The following is a 19680-nucleotide window of genomic DNA, read 5'->3' as shown; positions in this document are numbered from 1 at the left end:
ACCCTTAATGGTTTTTTTTTAATCTTTTTGATGAATTATAGTTCTTTCCTAGGGGAGAATGTTTGTTGAACTCCTTATATTGCCATGCTGGAAGTCTGCTCCATATTTTTTAACCATTAATTGGTATTATAGCCCATGGTTTTTGATATACTGTATATACCTTGCTAACTAGATTATACGTACTGTTTACATTCTGATTTTTTTGTACCAGGGATTTATTTAGGGCATTTATGAAGCATTGATTCATATCCTCATGTACCTTTATTATATATCAGCTCATTCAGGTGAAATATGATGGTGAGAATATATTGGTAGCATTTTTTCTCAGTTGTACTTTAATTAAATAAAATAACATTTATATTATTTGTAATGATTCTCAAAAATCATTGTGATTTTCAGTTATACCCAACATATGAATGTAGCTCAAAAACAGTCTTGAGCAACAGAATATACATATGAATACAAAATATATGATTCCATTTTGTAAAGTACAAAGATAGCAGTGCGAATCTTTGCTACATCAGAATAGTGGAGATATATATATATATATAATGTAAATCTGAGCGCTGGTTACTTAGTTATGTTCATCCTGTGAGAATTCATTGAACTTTAGACTTATGATAGATCTCCTTTTCTGTATGTTATATTATACTTAAGAAGTTAAAGGTGTATATGGGATCCATATGAGTTATGTAGTTTTAACAATATAGTTTAGAGTAAAGTTATTATATTTAATTTTTTATTTGGTATTTAAAACTGACGATATTGGTCCTCTAGTTTTAAGAATACTTGTTTCCTACTTTTATAAATGAAAACAAAACTAAAAATATAAATTATTATAAAATCATTAGCAATTATGTTTAACACTGTGCTTCGTCAAAGCATCTTAAGGTACTATGAATCTAGAAATATCTTTCTAAAAATATGAAATTTAGAGGCCATTTATATTTTTTTAAATACTAAGTTTAGAGGACACATTTATTAAAAATTGAGCATGTTATTCCACACTTCCAAGGAAAATTCTATATGCAAATTAGATCCTTTATATAATATATATATATATATATATAAAATTAGGGAGGTCTTTTTATCTTTTGTAATACATTTTTAAATTTTATCCTGTAGGACTATATTGAAAGAAAGTGGGTTTGCCAGATACCTTCATTCAGCTGTTCTTATCAATGGAGCTATGCTTATTTTTGGAGGAAATACCCATAATGACACTTCCTTGAGTAACGGTGCAAAATGTTTTTCTGCCGATTTCCTGGCATATGACATAGGTATGTATCTGTTAGGATTGTATAAAGTAGGAAATATCAGAATTTTTTCAAATACATTACTTGACAGCATGTGTATATGCCATTTTAGGGAGATAAATTCAGTGACACCATGAGTGTAATTCTCTCTAAATCCAGCATAGTAGGAGTATAAAGCCAGGAGAATAGTTGGACGGGGGTGAATCAGTGGTGGAGACAGGGGAATTGAGAAGTTTGGTTTGAATGTCTTTGTTGAAGGCTCTTCTCTATCATATTACTACATGAGCACTGTATCAGTCTATTTTGTTTGACTGTTACCATTAGTTTTGATAAAGGGTAGATATAGAGCACTATCAAATTAAGTTATAAATAGTAGTAAAGCAAGCATTTTAGATATAGTGGGGATAAGTAAAGGTGCATTTAAACTAAACTCAAAAGATATATGTACTTGGTATAGAAAGCTGATAGAATTAGAGAAAGGAATATAGAGATAGTGGAGCTAAAGAAATATGATTTTGGACAAAATGGAAACAGAACTAGGAATGGAAGTAATGGAATAATCTTTTGCAGAGAACCAAAATACAGTGCATTAATACAATTTATTTAATTTTAATTCTGCTATCTCTAGTCCTACCAATTTCTGAATATTAAATGAATATATTTATTGAAAGACTAAATTAAGCTATGCAGTAGACTATTGTAGTGAAAACATATTTTCTTTGTATATCATATTTTAGATAAAACCTAGCTGATATTTAAAATATAGTTAGTAATGCTTTAGAGCACATTTCATTGATGGTGTAAAGTAATATACCAATTTTAAGCTGTTAAGAGTCATTTTGATAAGTAAAAATAAAAGAGACCAAAGAATAACACATTCAATAGATGTAAGAAGTATACTTTTGCTTTTAAACACCACAAAGGCACATAATCTACTTTGGAAAATTATTTTAAGAGGTAGCATATAAAGAAAATTAAGACTCTTAATAAACACTATGATTTTAAACTATTATAAGTTTGTTTGGAAGAAAGTAATTCCTAATAATAAAGTTAAGTATGCATTTTAACTCTAAGCTGAGTGTCGTCTGTGAGTAATCTTTATAAAGAATGTGTCTTCAGGATTTTTAGATCCTAAATAATTAAATATTTACTTTTTTGAAATAATAATTTGAAGTGATGATTCATGATGGAAACGGGATTGTGTCGGCCTTTCGAAGGCTTATAAATCAGCCTGGGATCCAAAAAAACAGAGCAGGTGAAGTACTGAAGGAGGCTGGCTTGTGAGCTTTCACTGCTGGCTGGGACTGTCGACATACTGCTTTGCCTGTGGCGATGAGACAGTAAGCTTAGTTCTCTGTGGGTAGATGAAAGTTTTGTTTGCTTTTCTTATAAGAAAAAAAAAAAAAAACAACCATAGGAAAAGTGTAGAATTTTATTGTTATTAAAAATCTGTAAAATGAGATTTTGAACTTTAATTTTTGCAGAAGATTCTAGAAACTTCCACTCACTTTCTGTACTTTAATGAAAAAATTCTTAAGCTCTTTTTGTAGTTCACGTATTGGGAGTTTAATTCCTTCCATAGTGTTTGTGGTTATTGTATTCTAGGCTTTATGTATGAAAAAAGCTTGCTGAGGTGGGAAAACATTGAGGTGTTAGTTTCAGAGATGGAGAGAGGGAGAGAAGGAGAAGGAGAAAGGGCGGGAGAGAGAGGGGGGGAGAGAGAGAGAGGGAGAGAGAGCGAGAGGGAGATCAGATTATCTGTATTCTAATCACTCTTTACTAAGTGTCTTCTGAGAGCTAGGCACTATGCTAAGGGTTAGGGCTCTATATGCTAATATCTGTAACCTCTCTAATAACCTTGTAATGAGGTGTTAAACTTATTTCCAGAATATTAAGCTGAAGAGAGTGAAAGGCAATTAATTGCCCAAGCTATGTGGATAGTAAGCAGCGGATCTAGCTTTTGTAACGGCTGAAACTTGTGCTAGTCTTTTCACTTGAATATACTGTGTTGTTTGGTTGGGTCCAAAGTATGTTCTTAATTTTGGTAACAAATTATCAGGCACATTATGTTTAATGATGTCTCTTAATACTGTGGAAAGATAGAATCAAATATCAGTTTCATTTTTCAAGCAAATGTTCAGATTAAAGGAAGAATAACATATTTTAAATAGCATTATAATTTAACAGGATTTTTTTTTGCCCTGTGCTTACACTAACAACAAAAACATAATACAAGCATACAATTCAACATAGGATAAATATTTTTATTTGATCTCATTGGATTATGTCTGTTGAGTTCCCAGTAAATTTCCCCCCTAAAATCTGTATTTATTCTTCTTAGTTTTGTAGCATCGAATGTTGGAATATTTTCCTGGGAAACGTTTTTCAGATTTCAGGATATGCCTTCTAAAGTAATTTGTTTTCCTTATGCAGTATATTTTGTGGAAATAAAATACAGTCATTGCATAATGAACCCATAAACTAAATCTGTTTTGAAAAGAAAGAAAAGGCCGTCTTGCTAATTTTTCTCTGTGGTCCAGTGCCCTAGGACTTTAATTTTGGTACAGTTCCCTAGGACTTCTATGGCATATTTACCTGGAATGCACCTGAACACTTAAGCTGATTGCCTTGTGTTATATCATGTTTAAACAAATAGGAATATTTGTGCTCATACTAATTTTTCATTGCTGTAAAATGTACTATTTCAACCTTACTGCCACAGTAAATTTTAAATAGTGAATAGTGTTAATCTTTGAGGATAACCTTGCCCTCATAGTTCTCATTACATTATACATGCTAGATGGAGAAGCACATGGTGGTTTTCAAACATGCCTGTATCTTGGCATCTCATTTGAAGGTTGTAGCGGGCAAAAGCTATATAATTTGATTCTCTTACGTTAGACACTGGACAGCTACATTTTAAAAAGTGACCAGAGTGCAGCTGCTAAGGGCCACGGCTGGTGAGCAAGACTGGATGGATTATAACACACACCACGATGTACTACTTAATCTTCTAGTTTGTGAATCTAGCTTGAAGTCAGATTTTAAATCTGAAAACTTTAAAATGTTTGTTATTGTTAGTGGTATTATTATTGCACTTGGTTGAAGACTAAATGATCTTCCTGGTAAAGATAACCTTCTGGTACATAATGAGGCTAAAGGTGCAATGGGAAAAACATACCCGCTGAGTTGGTCATTAGAGATATTTATAGTTTGAAACCAGTTGGCTGTGGAGAGTAAATATTGTCATAAAAGTTAGTTTGCTAGGGTCAGTGGGTCAAAAGGAATGGGGAAGTTTGTTTTTCACACCTCCTGAGTGTCACTTAGGTGATTTGATGGAAGATTTTAACAGTTTACAAGTGAGAGAGTTTCATGAATGGAAATACTTTAAAATATAAGTGAATTTTGAGACAATGTTTTAAAAGTATAATAAATGATGACCAAATAGGATTTATTCTAGGAATTTAAGCATGATTCAATATAATTGATTACATTAAGACTTGTTTATTGAAGTCAACAGGAAATAGCATTGTATGTTAAAACCCTGTAAAATCATTTCAATTAATATTGAAAGTCAAACAGTGATGCCCACTTTGCCTAGCAGAGAGTAAAAATTACATAACTGTTTATTGAATGAGTGCCGGGAGACAAAACTCAGAGAGAAACTCTGAGAACACGATAATTAGAGTTTAGAATACTTGGCAAGGCTTGACCTACTGGGGAAAAACCCAGTGAATCACCATCATTAAAGGGCTGGTGGAAAAGTTTTTAGGCAACATCCAGAAATTTGGTTTTTATTACAAAGGTATTCAAATGGTTAATAGATTTTCTCTACATCCATCTACTTTTGAGTCTTGTACACACAACCTTTGGTTATTTTTAGCATATTTCAAGTATGCAACTAAGATTGACTTATGAACTTGTATTAAAATGTGTCCTTAAAGCATTACAGAAGTATATTTTCATGAAAAACTATGAGTCTTTGTAGAAAAGTTTGCCAATGAATGTGCATTTTCCACTTGTACTGTTTATGCATAATGATGAAATAAACCAGTATCTAAATTCCAGTGCCAGTTCTTAATGTAATGATGTGGCCCCTCATAGGTCAGTAGTTTGACAGCACAACATTCTGATTTCAGAAATTAGAGTTTGCGAAAATAGTAATTCTAATTTTTTGATTTTATAAGTATTGAATGTACAGTCTGTAAATTAATATTAGCACCTGGTAGCACATGTTTTAAAAATAATCTGTATTCCAGAGTGTATATTACACTTTGTTCTTTATCCTGTGTGGCTTTTCTGTGGTTGTGGAATGGTATTCCTGTCAGTTTCCATGATGTCAATAACTGTGGATTTTGCTTTAATTTGTCCAGCCTTGAACTCTTTATGAGGTGATAATGACCTGAGTGCTCTGGAAACATATTTTCGCCTTGGAAAAAAACATAATTATAGGTTGTAGTCAGACAGATTAATAATGTAAGAGACTTTCGAATGTAAGAATGGGAATAGACTGCATGTAAACAACATATTAATTTAATACTGAGCTTTAAGGCGTTTGATAACTTCCACATCTTACAGGAAAACCAATCTAAGTTTTATAGAGACTCCTGATCAAGAATGTGAAAACTCAGCAGCAGAATTTATCTTGCCCATCATTGTGTTTCGTAGTTATTGAAAAGGCTGGAAGGGATAAGGGAAAGTCGGTTCGAAACAACTGCTCTATCTTTTCCCTCCCCATTGTGTTGAGAATTTCTGGCAGGAGGGCAAATACCAGCAAGCATGAAATACTGTGTCTATGGATGCAAAAACTGCTTCCCTCAACTAGCTTTTCATAAGCTTAAAAATTAAATTCTTTTCTTCCCAGACAATTTTATGAGTGAAAACCAGTTGCCAGCTACTTTAAGAAGCTGTAAAGGAAAATGTGCATTGATTGTATTGTGTCAGTCAGAATGGGTTAGGTTACACTGGCAGTGAAGCACCCTGTCACGTTTTGGATTCTCTGGAAAGCAAACCCTGGGACAGAGTTTGGTGTTTAGGCTACTGATTAGGTCCTGGGGAAGGGGAAGGGGAAGAAGAAGCTGGATTGGGCAGAGGGAAAGATCAAGTCCACCTAACAGTCTCGGTGCCCATCAGAGTTGTTGCTCACGGGATGAAATAAGCCTTGATCCGTCATTGTGTGAAGGTGTGAGGGTCACTCCCAGGAGCATAGGGCTGTGGGTTATTCTCCAGAGCTAAACAATGTCTGCAAGTGCTGGTAGCTGGATGATGGCGGTGATAGTGATCCTAGCAAAGGGCAACACACATTCCCTGAAGATGTATTTAGTCAGCACATCTCCATATTCAACATAATTCATTCTTGGAGCCACTCAGTCCACTTCTTCAAATACATTTGTTGTAAGCTCCTGGGAAACACCTAGATCATTGCTCTGTCTTCTGCAGCTGGGCTCAGGGCTGGCAACTGATACTCCTCATGTCCCCCCTCCATTATTTGTTCTACATATCCCTTACGTCAGCTAGAACTTCTCCTGGCCATGGAAAGATGCTCAACATCCCTAATCATTAGGGAAATGCAAACCGAACCCACAATGCAAGGGTTCCCATTTTTCTACATCCTTACCAAAACTTATTTTCTGTTTCTATGTTATCAAGAAATAGAAAATAAGTGTTGGTAAGGATGTGGAGAAATGGGAGCCCGTGTGCACTGCTGGTTGGAATGCAAAATGGTATAGCCACTTGAAAGAGTATGGAGGCTCCTTAAGATGTTAAACATAGAATTACCATGTGATCCAGGAATTCCACTAAGGCTAAGACTGTTGTCAAAGAGTTTACCACCTTTATTTTTTTGGCGGAGTTCTATAGTTTTGGGTCTTTCATTTCTGTAAATGGTGTGAGAATTGGGTCCAGTTTCATTCTTATGAATGTTAGCTTTCCAGTTTTCTCAACACCTTTTATTGAAGAGACGGTCTTTTCTCCAATTGTATATTCTTTCCTCTTTTATTGTAGATTAATTGACCATATAAGTGTGGGCTTATTTTAGGGTTCTGTCTTCTGTTTCATTGACTTGTGTGCCTGTATTTGTGCCAGTGCGATGCCATTTTGATTGCTGTAACTTTGTAAAATAATTTGAACTCAGGGAGCATAATACCTTCAGCTTTCTTCTACATTTGCCAGATTGCTTTGGCAATTTGGGGTCTTTTGTGGTTCCATACTTAAATATTTCATTTTGATGATTCTGTTTTTAGATATTCTTTCCCTGAATATTATATATTTTAAGTTTGTATGCATGTATGTAAAGTTTGATTTAGTGATTTAACTTTCTATTAGGTTTGCCCAGTATTGACATTCATGCATTATTTTACTATATGAACCTTGGTTTATTTGGTAAAAATATGCCATTAAAATTGTTTTCCAATATGAAATATATACCCAGTTTCTTACCTTTCATTTTATTTATTGTCATATATTAATTTATTTGTGGGAATTATAGATATGTCATTTTTATTTAAGGAATAATGCTAATTTAATAACAATGCTAAATTATAGGTCAGGGAAAATTAATGAGAGGCATCCTAACTTTAGGTATTATATCATTAATTTGGCCAGTGATTGTTATATAGTATTTATTTGTCTTTATTTTTTATTTCATTTTCCTTTTGTTTTTCTGATCTCTTTTATTCTAGCTTGTGATGAATGGAAAATATTACCGCAACCAAATCTTCATAGAGATGTTAACAGATTTGGACACTCTGCAGTTGTCATTAATGGGTAAAAGAAATACATTTATCAGTTATACTATCCCATATTCTGTTATTCTTTTAAAAAATATCATTTGTACTTAATGGCTTTGGATTTTATGTATCCTTACTGTACCGTGGAGTACCTTTTGGATCATTAACCATATCCTCCATTCCCTTTTGTTTAAATATATTTAAGGAGTAGGGGAGTTGTTAAAGGAAAGGTGCTGAGACAAAACTTCAGATACTTAGAAAAGAGTCATCTTTCCTTTTTCCCCTTTTCCAGAGATCAGATAATGAATGACCTCCTTAAAAAAGATCAAACTGAATTGATAGAAAGGCTAGCCCCATATTTCTATAGAAGAGAGCAAGGATCTTGAGAAGAATTCATTTTAGTTCTGTCATTATTTAATGCATGATTTTTGACATGTCTCTTAACCTCTCTGGACTTTAATATTCTTAAGTCCACTGGGAATTTGGAGTGGATGATCATTAAGCTACCTTCCTCCTATAAGTTAGTATGATTTTTCTATTTCTGTAGCAAAAATTGGTAATATGGACACAAGTGACAGTAAAAATATGCTAGCTCATTCATTAGCTTAAATGTATAATTCATAATGACATGCTTATAAGTTCATTTACTTTACCATTTTACTCAAATTATGTAAAAATTCCCCAATATGATACTAAAAGCAGGTAGAAGTTAACTATTGTACAGTGAAACTGTGCAATTGATATTAGTTGGCTTTCAAAATAGTAATAAATGAAATTCAGAGTGTAAACATATGACCTTTAGGCTTCTCTGTTGAAAAATTGTTTTTGTTGATTTCTATTTTACTTCTCTTAAATAGTAGAAGGTATTTTTGAAGCATTTTAAAAGAATACAAAAGAAATGAAATGAAAATACTGTTGTGAGGGACTGTAAAACTTCCTTGGCATTGGTACTACTAATTCAGTAATTGTTTGGGATTTTCTTTCTAAATTGAAATTTTGAAATTTTTTTTGATTATTGATTTTACGGAGGGAGCGAAGAAGGGAGAGGAAGAGAGAAAGAGAGAGAGGGAGAGAGATAGATCAGTTTTTGTTGCTTCACTTATTTATACATTCATTGATTGACTCATATATGCCCTGACCAGGGGTTGAACCAACAACCCTGTCCTATCAGGGTGATGCTCTTAACCCACTGGGCTTCCTGGCCAAGGTCTACTCTTGCTTTTTTTTGAATTTCATAAGGGGATTTTAAAACCCTATAATAAGATCTCCTTATTCTAATTTCTAAATTTTATGTATTTAAAAATTATAATTTTAGATAGCAATTCTAAAGTGTGCCTTATTATCTATATACTAGAGGCCCAGTGCACAAAACTCATGCATGGTGTGTGTGTGTATGTGTGTGTGTGTGTGTGTGTGTCTCCCTCCTTCAGCCCGGCCTGCATCCTCTCGTAATCCGGGACCCCTAGGGGGATGTCATGCCTAAACCAGCAGTCGGACATCCCTCTCGTAATCTGGGACGCTGCATGCACCAGTGACCATACTTTTCATCCAGGTGAAAGGCATCTTGCTGTTGTACGGGCACCTACATTTTTTTGCCCTGATTATAGAAAGTAGTACATAACATGATCCTTCTGAGGCAGTAGTACCATTTTCCCCATCTATGGGTAGAAAAACTGAAGCAGAGAGAAGTTAAGTAATTGGGTTTGTCACACAGTTATAAGTGTCAGAATCAGGACTGACCACAAAATGTGTAAGCCAGAGTCCATGCATGTCATCGCTGCATCATCCTGTTTCTCTCAGTGTTAGAGCAACCTTGCCAGGTTTTAATTTTTAAATCTAAGAGACTGTTCCCAATATATAGGGTAGGGTCCCTAGGCCTGGCCGGCAATCAGGGCCATCTGCGGGGCAACTGGCAGGCTAGGCGATCAGCCGCCCCACCGGCGATCAGCCGGTACCCACCTTGGCTGGTGGCCTGGCACCACCCACTGGCTGGCCCTGCCCCCAATTGACACTGCAGGTTGCCTCCCTCTGGGGTGGGGAGGGCAGACGTTCAATGCAGGAGCTGTCCCCAGCCAGGGAGTGTCTGCCCCCTGGTGTCATTCTGCATCATAGTGACCAGTCATTCCGCCAGTTGTTTCATCCTTTGGTTGCTTTGCATATTAGGGTTTTATTATATAGGATTGCTGTTATCTATTTCTAAAAAAAATAGTTACCTACCTTGATAAAATGATGTTCAATATATATATAAATTTATTTATAAAACTAGTACATTAAACAGTGAATTTTGTTAATATTGCTTCTTTAAGATTCTTGTTTTGTTTTTATTAGGTCGATGTATATATTTGGAGGATTTTCCAGTGTGCTTCTTAATGATATCCTTGTATACAAGCCTCCAAATTGCAAGGCTTTTAGAAATGAAGAACTTTGCAAAAATGCTGGTCCAGGGATAAAATGTATTTGGAATAAAAGTTACTGTGAATCTTGGGAATCTGGGAATACGAATAATATTCTTAGAGCAAAGTGCCCTCCTAAAACAGGTAAATGTTGTTTTTTCCCTTTCCTTTCCCCAGTCTCTGGCATGAACTTCTCTACTTGCTTAGAATCAGAAGTGTACCCTGCTTATAAGAAGTACCTTAGTAGCCTTCAGAAATAAAAAATGTATAATCCTCTGATTAGAAATCTAATGTTTGCACTAGACAGCAATTAATAATTTAATTTCTTTATTAACTACCTTTAGTTTTCTTTTTAAAATTCTGCATATAATATTACATATCAATATTTTATATATAACATCATATATATGAATTATTTTCCTATGTAAGTAAAAAATGATTTCAAATAATCATTTTTAGGAAATATTGTGTGCTTCAAAGAAATAAAATGAAGTAATTTATTATGCATTTGGTATTGTTTTTTTCTTCCTGAATTATTGCCATACCAGATTATGAAGTTAAATTTTTTTCTTCAGTTTTGATGAATGTTCCAGTTTAATATTTTGTATAAAATATTGAATAAATAAATCTAACTTATGAAAAATTACTAGTAAATATTATTTATAAATGAATGACTAGGATAAAAATTGTTAAATTTTCTTTAAATGGGTGAGTTTTGTACATTTGCAATGCTACAATTAACAAATGTATTTTCAAATTTTGCTAATCTTTAACTCAGATGTCTCCAAATATCTTTATGAAGAATGATAAACAGTATTCGTTGTAATATTTTCTTTTTTATCCATAGTAATATAGTTTGCTCACTAAATAACCCGTGAGTCTTTTCTCCCTCCTCCATAATGTATACATTTTAACTGGCTATAGGATCCTGGTGGATTCAGTAATTAATATGAGGGCAGGAGGTATATAAACCCTGTAACACAATTAATTAACTACAAAGTTGACTTCATATTGAACTTTTTTTTATATTGATGGTCATATTTACGGTTTAAAAATGTCTTACTGGTTCTTGAACAGATGTTAAAAATGTGTGAATCGAGACGTGTGACATTTTCTTTTTTTTTCATCCTGATGTGTTTCTGTCTCCCGCTTGTATTGCAGCTGCTTCTGAGGACAGGTGTTACAGGTACGCAGACTGTGCCAGCTGCACTGCCAATACCAATGGGTGTCAGTGGTGTGATGACAAGAAGTGCATTTCAGCCAACAGCAACTGCAGTGTGGTCAGTACTTACGGGTGACGTTGTTAACGGTGCTGCTTTATAATCGTTAGCTTAACAGCTATTCGCACTGTAAAATCATCACTTTACACATTGAGGCACTTGGAAAACACATAGGAAATTGCTCTCAGGATGTTGTCAATTCACTCTGTAGTTTGTTGCTTGGCTTTGTCAGTGTAGGGTCCATTTTAAATGCAATAACTTCTCACTGGGAAAATTCTTACAAAGCTGATTATAAAAGGACTATTAACTATAAACGCTGTCTTTTGTGATGGAAATAGGATTACATAAGTAATTATCTGAAATAATTTCCAGAGGGTTCTTGCAGACATGCATTAATAGTGGTATGGGATAGTGTTTGTTGATACACTTTGTGTGCAAGTTTAACCTGGGGTATTGATAGTGGCTGTTTGCCTTTTATCTGTTTTGAGACCAGTGGTTCTCAGCCAGAGGCTGTTCTGTACCCCAAGGGCCATTGGGCAATGTGTGTAGACATTTGGGTTGTTATGAGTTCACTGAGGCTGCTACTAGCATCTATTAGGTAGCATCTATTAGGTAGAACATTTAGCAGGGATGCTGCTAAATGTCCCACATGCATGAACAGACCTTCCACAAAATTGTTATCTGGCTCACAATGTCAATAGTGATGGGATTAACTCTTACTTTAGGTAGACTATTGAAAAAAATCAAAAATTAATATTTATGGCAGATGAAAATTGATTAAGTGCAGCAAAAATTTACCTTTTAAGTGGGTAGTAAAAAATGCCCCATGTTTTTTAGATATTAGCAAATTGAAAGAAAAATTTAAAAAGCATTAAAAAGTGTATTTAATTTGATTAAAGTTTCCCAAATTGGGCTATAGCTTAAATAACTAAATAATATGCATACAGATTTTCAACAAAATACAATGTATATTTTTCTGAATTTTTATTAATCAATGAAAGTATCAACTTGTTTTTATAGATAGCAGGTAGTGGTAAAAGGTAAAGAAAAGAGGGTTTGAAAACTAAGTAAAAACTCTGTATCATCTATAATTTTTCTCCAGTACCAATCATATTTCCAAACATTAATTTTTATGATTCTCGTCTACAATATTATTCAAAACTTAAAGTGGAGGAAAATTTTCAGTTATTGACTCATTGGGTTGAATCCTTTTGCTTTCATACAAGATGGGGCCAAAGTCGGCTTATAGTTGTGAGTATGTGAACCACAGAGTTTATTCTTGTATTATTTATTAATTATTGTATTATTTTCTATACAAACAACTGGAAACTGACTTTTGCCCCACACTGCATACATTTCAGTGGGGTAAGTTTCTTTAATAACAATACATACTTCAGTGTTATTTGTTTAATGTTAATATGACATGACTCTTCTTTGAAAATTTGAATTACATTTTTTATACGTGGATTAATATTCATCTCATGAGTTATTTTAGTGAGTCATGTGGAAATACAAGTCAAGCATGGGCATAAGGGACTAAATCGGAGAGTGTTATTAGATAAAAATTGCAAGCAGATTTTATTTACAGCTGTGTTGAATAAACCTGAGTTAATTTGTGTTTAGACATTAACACTCAGTGAAAATGTGCATATCTAAAAAAATTTGTTAAATAAGTTGCTGTCAAGTATATTCATTTTATAAAGTGTTTTTTTCTTTATGTTTTGTTTTTGATAATAATGTGTTAACAAGGAAAGCAGTGGGTGAGGTAGTGTAAGTGAGCAGATGGTCCTCACTTGTAATTTAGACTTTGATGTGATGTGTCTTTTAGACAGTTTTATCACAGTGTCTGGTGGTGAAGTTAAACCAAATGCTAAGGAGTACAGAAAGGTCTATGAGATTTTAGTGTACATGATATCTATTGATCTACTACTTCATTATTTAATCATATTTACTGCAAGTTGCATATATTATGCTCTAATAGTTTAGCTAGCCTGGTTGCTTCTCACATATTTTCACTTTGAATTTATATCTATGTTAGAGTGAAGATCAATATAGTAGTGGTTAGTCCTCATAGTCTGGTTTATAATGTACGTACATCTGCTTCATTAGACCCAAAAATGCCAGCCATGTTTCAGAATAACAGTCAACTTCCTTCCATAATTGATTAAATTGGTGCTGTGTGTAATTGAAATGTGGCTTCATCTATTGTATTGGTTCAGTGCCAGTAAATGACTATATTGTGGTTAATGAAGAGCAGTGTAGTTACTTGGATGGTGACTCTAATTATACCATTGACATTCTAAGGGCAGCCTTAATCTGTTTTCTTTCTCTTATTCTAACATGTTCTAATTTATCCATTCTCTTGGTCATTTTTATAGGCTATTCTGTTTGTCAGATTATTCAACTAAATTTGTTTCTCTTCAGTTAGGGGGCAAATGTTTGGAACTATAATGATTATATAAACCAACACTAAGATCTATTTATTATATGAAAACAAAAAGGTATGAATTAGATTAAATGACAAGAAAGTTAATATGTTTCTAATGAAAACATGGTTGAGTAAAAGTCACAAAGTCATTTGAGATTTTAAAAATTATATCTTTTGTTATATTTTTAGGATGAATAATGATAAATATGAGTTCCTATGTACTTTATATGTTACCTTATAGTATATGTAATTTGCTCTGAAGGAATTAATATCTTCGGAATGGAGATGACTGCCATGTGTTTTATGTAGGAAAGTATAATAGTTTATAAATATTTGGTGGGGTGATATTTAAAGTATGTAAGAGGATGAAAATTGCTTTTTACTGTTTCTATATGTGGGATAGTTATAACTAAATTTTAACTGTTAAAATCACTGGCTGAAAAGAAATATTTCGCTTCCTTATATGAGAAAGCCTGAGGCACACATTTGTACCCACAGAGAAAAACAAAAGTAGAAATAGGGCCAGGATGTAGCATTAAGTCCTTTTTCAGTTTTTCTCAAAGAAGAGTTACAGAAAGAGTTAAGCTAAAAATGTTAGTGTCTGATTTTCACCAGGTCGGTTTTATCATAGCTGTTGTTAATATGTGAACGACCTGAATCTTGGTGTATGTAGGGAGCTACCACTAAAGTTCCTATGTTGCCTGGTTTGTTTTCTTTTTTAACCTTTAACCTTTTAGTGCTGGAATTAGTTGAAATATGATTACATTCTATAGTAGGATTGATCACAATGTAACTTTTGCAGGTTGTTTGCAGCCTGGATAAAAGCAATGTGACAAATACAGGAGAAACATCAATTAACCAAAACCAGTATTTAGGCCTGTGGGAGTAAAATTAGTTTGTTATTGAGATAATAATTTATCTTTTAAAATTGTACTGAATTCTAATAAAGCATCTCTTAAGTTTTACTACTTACCATTTCTACTTCTTTCCCAGGGATTTGTATGATAGTTTCATTATGACATAGAATTCTTTCATGTGATCATTAAGAGACAAGACTTTGTGTATTGACCTTATTTATTGAATTGGAAGCCTGTTATCAAATTCAATAGAAAATGTTTTCATTAGATGGTTTCTGTTTCAAATTGTGTAATTTGCCACATTTTTTTTTCAATAAGCACACTGCCAATTCCAAGAACTGTGGTTTAAATAAATTATTAAATAAATAGAAATTCTGATTAAGTAGAACAGGAGTCAGAAATTTGTACTTTAAAGTTCATCAGGTAATTTATATACACTGAGGTTTAAGAATCATTGCTGTACAAAGGTGAAAAATAACGTTTTATCTTTTAACTTTCTAGTCTGTGAAAAACTACACCAAATGCCATGTGAGAAATGAGCAGATTTGTAACAAACTTACCAGCTGTAAAAGCTGTTCACTAAACTTGAATTGCCAGTGGGATCAGAGACAACAGGAATGCCAGGCTTTACCAGGTGAAATTTTCAGTTTGGTAAATGAGTTTTACAGTCCACAGATGAGTAACATTGTAGTAAAGAGCTTTGAGTAAGAACATTCCATTTTCTAAAATTAAATCAATAGCACATAAGCAATAATATTGGAGTAGTAATAGCATTGTTTCTGCAAGAATATTTGTACATTTGCTTCCAATTCTTTTAAGATGTTTAAGGTTTCTTGTATTATTTTTATACTATTGACTTGATCAGAATTCTCTTCCAGTTTTCAAAATTTATATCTTAGCATAGAAAATAATAAGCACTCCTACTGATTGCCAAATTTGAACAAATGTTGATATTTTGACATTTGATTTGTTTTTTGCCATTTTTTAAAATTCTGGGAACTGTTTTTTTACTAACTGCTTTTTTTATTATAAATTGTAACATTTATAATAAATATATGATTTAATGAGAATCTGAGTTGCACAAATGGGAGCAAAGCTTATTTTAAAAATCAATTTCAATTTAGTTTTTACAGTTAATACTCTTCTTAATAGACCCCAACTATGATTCTTTTTAAATATACAAGAGAAGATCAGAAAATTAAAAAGTAATATAGATATTTAACCAGTTTCATGTTCTTGTTATACAGATAAACTGAGACACGCACACTAGTTTAGTGACTTGCTCAGATTGCATGTCTTGTGAAAGCAGAAGTAACTATTAACTGTGTGTTCTATATCAGTTCAGTTTTTTGCCTTTTCCAATCCATGCTTTATTTATTTTTTCATAAAAATTTTCTGAAACGCTTCAATTTTAAAATGTATTGGAAAATTCCATCCCAGGATGTATGTCTTTCTTACAAGTTCATGTAATTAAATAAAAATTAGATTGCTTTAAAAGTATCATTGAAATGTTGGAATGTTTGCTTATTCAAATTTTAAACGTTGTTTACATACTGACCTGTAGTGTTTTTAAATAGTGATATAGTAAAGTGTGTGTTCACTGAGAAAATTAGAGAGTAGGAATGCACTGGGCAGGATTTGAGAAGCAGTAGTGAGATGACACTAAACTTGAAAGTAATATTGATTTCTAAGTGTTAAACTCTAAAATCGACATATAGGTCGATAAAAATACTTACAAGTCTCTTTAAGAAGACAGAGTAAATCCTGGGCCAAAATCCTATTTGACTGAAGGAATGTGTGTACTTAAAGGAAGATTGCTTCAGTAAGAATGGACTTTGGTTATCAGTGAGGTTTTCAAAAACAGTAGCACAGTTATATTCCGTAGTCCCTACACACTCATTGCCCAGGAAAAGACTTTGGTTTGGTGTAAGGGCTCCACTTGACCAGGCTAATATTTTGAAGAATAATAAGTACAGTACAAGAAACACAATGGAGTATTTGATTATACACTAACTTCCTTGTTCTGTGTTCATATTTACTGAGCAATCAAGTGGGTATATATACAGTGTGCTTTTCTTTTTACTCATCTCAAGGAAGTGAATCCTAAATGGAGGGCCCAGCTATAGCAGTTGCACTCTTTCATGAAAATTTGTGAATTGCATTTTTTAAATTGATCTCATGTAAACGTGGCAATTTGAATTTATCTCACTAAACTCATTTACCAAATTAACTGCTATCCCTTTATCGCTAAAGCTGAGTTGATGCTCAATACTACAAAAGCCTTAGTTTAGCCCCAAAGGCCCCTGCTTTGTTTTTCACTTGTGTAGTTTGTCAAGTAGTTATTTTTGGCCTCAGGAAAAAAAGGTGGGGGGGGGGGCTGGCAAAAAAATATCTAAATCCTTCCTTGATTCAGTAATGTTAGAAAAAGCCATAATTTAACTTTTAACCTGTTTCCTTAAAGTGATTGGGACTTCAAGATTCTAGAACACAGGAAGATTGCTGTAGGGGTAGCCTGAAAATGAAACCAAAGGTGTTTTACACAGTCTTATTAAGTGATAATTACAGTTTATTGAGAGGTTACTATGTTCCAGGCCCTGTGTCTTATTCCTGGTACCCAAATTAATAGAACAGCAGTTATTAAAGAACAGCCTCCTGTTCACGGACCCTTTAGCATGTCCATGAGGTCAAAATAATAATATTGAGATATTATTTGCATTTTAAATTCTCATGCATGCATTTACTATGGAGTTTTCCAAAGCTATGCAATATATGATTTCAATAGATTGAATGTAGAAGCAGATGTGAGAAAACAGTTATATTAAACAGATTTGCACAAATGTAAAACAATGCTACACTTTACACTATTTTATTTGGAGATTATAGTTAAAAAATTAAATATATTATTTATTTAAAGGTGTAATATTTCTTCTGAACATTTTATAGGGAAAATTTCAACTATATAGAAAAATGGAAGGAATATTAGAGAGGACACCCAATACCCACACCCCAGATTCTGCAGTGATGTTTTAAAAGCTCTACTTAGCCCCTGGCCTCTGCCTCCTCCTCCTCCTGTTTATCAGCACATCTTAACTTTTTGATGCAGGGCCCTAATTTGAACTCTCAACCACTCTTTCTCAGGGAGAGATGAGGCCTGAATATGGCATAAGGGGCAGAACATCCTAGAAGCTGGATGTATTTGTAATTAATTTTATTTTGTTTGTTTTTTTTAAAAAAATTTTCAATTACAGTTTACAGTCAATGTTTTTCTGTTAGTTTCATGTGTACAGACAGCATAGTGGCTAGGCAGCCATGCACTTCACAGAGCCTTCCCCCTGATATTTCAGGTACCCACCTGGCCCCACTCATAATTATTACAATTTTATTGACTCTGTTCCCGTGCTGTCATTTACATCTCTGTGACTATTCTGTGACTACCAATTTGTACTTTTTGAGCCCTTCGTCTTTTCACCTAGTCACGCAAACCCCCTACCCTCTGTCCAACTGTCAGTCTGAATTTTAAATTATAATTTTAAATAAAACAATTATATCTTGAAATGATCAGCTTCAATTTTTATGTGGTCAAAACCAATACATGTGAAATGGGGAAAGAAAAGATTAGTAACTCCAGAGTTACTGAACCAAAATGTTTGAGAACAGCAGCGCTAGAACAATCCCTAAAGGCTGCACTGATGCATCCAAGGCTGAAAGGGCTGGAGGCACAGAGCTACTTAATGTGATATGGAAACTAAAATGTAGTCAGACTTTATAGATCAGGGTGTTAAGGAAATACTGCTTTGTTAATTAGTGTACACTAGTGCATACCTTTGTATTTATGAATCTGTGTTTTATTTTTATTTGTTTATTTTTTAGTCCTCATCTCATGAGGATATTTTTCCATTGATTTTTAGAGAAAGTGGGAAAGAGAGGGAAAGACAGAGAGAAATATCGATGTGAGAGAAACACATCGATTGGTTGCCTCCTGCACGAGCCCTGACTAGGGCCCAGGCCGGGGAGGAGCCTGCAACCGAGGTACATGTCCCTGACTGGAATTGAACCCAGGACCCTTTGGCCCACAGGCTGACACTCCACTGAGCCAAACCAGCTAGGGCATGAATCTGTGTTTTAGAAAATTGGTGTACTGTTTTAAGTTTAGCTTGAACTCTAAGGATAAATCACTATTACTGAATAGTGTGTTTAAACTTTAGAAAGACCTGAAGAGCTGTGTAAAAAGAAATATTAAAAATCAGATTATAGCTTCTTACAGAAATATAACGAAATGAGAATTTTCTCCCTACAAATATAATTAAAGACTCAAAGAACCAAGCTTATATCAAAATAATATACCTGGACTATGGAAATTAAATTGGGAAGACAATTAGCTACAGTCATAGGAATAACTTTGAAATTGCTTTGTTATATGCTGTTATTTTCTTATTTGAGTGCACTTGTATTTTGTAAATTGGACATTAGGATGTAAATATAGTAATATAGTAGTCATTTTACTTGTTAGATACCATATGCCAATACACTAGACTTACAGAGAAAAGTTAGCAAATAGTCAACATATTTTAACAGATGTTATGGAGCTATACCTTTTGTTTAAAATTGAAGAAAAAATTAAGTTCTTCTGTTCCCATTATGTACTAATTTATTAGACAAATTTTGTCCAGTATATTGACATATTTAAATATTTTATTGTTAAAATTATTTAACTAAATACAAAAATTCTCTTTAGAATTTTGAAATAAATGAAAAAATGCACATGCTTTTTGGTAATCTAAAATTAAGATGTTATTTT

General features: G+C 33.4%; 1 protein-coding gene across 7 annotated transcripts in view; it reads left to right on the top strand.

The window, feature by feature from the left end:
- ATRNL1 (attractin like 1) overlaps window positions 1–19680 on the top strand; it is a 453022-nt gene that overhangs the window by 75153 nt on the left and 358189 nt on the right. For all 7 annotated transcript variants that reach the window (XR_004972105.1, XR_004972106.1, XR_004972107.1 and 4 more), the window contains 5 exons: window positions 1126–1280; window positions 7937–8021; window positions 10313–10521; window positions 11539–11657; window positions 15384–15516. Coding sequence is in view for 4 of the 7 variants with exons in the window: in XM_036335871.1 (XP_036191764.1) it covers window positions 1126–1280; window positions 7937–8021; window positions 10313–10521; window positions 11539–11657; window positions 15384–15516 (701 nt within the window). In the remaining 3 variants the exon portion in view is untranslated. The remainder of the gene's footprint in view (window positions 1–1125; window positions 1281–7936; window positions 8022–10312; window positions 10522–11538; window positions 11658–15383; window positions 15517–19680) is intronic.

This window comes from Myotis myotis, unplaced genomic scaffold, assembly GCF_014108235.1.
Source record: "Myotis myotis isolate mMyoMyo1 unplaced genomic scaffold, mMyoMyo1.p scaffold_m19_p_15, whole genome shotgun sequence".
In the NCBI taxonomy this organism is placed as follows: domain Eukaryota; kingdom Metazoa; phylum Chordata; class Mammalia; order Chiroptera; family Vespertilionidae; genus Myotis; species Myotis myotis.
This window is presented reverse-complemented; position numbering and strand designations above follow the sequence as displayed.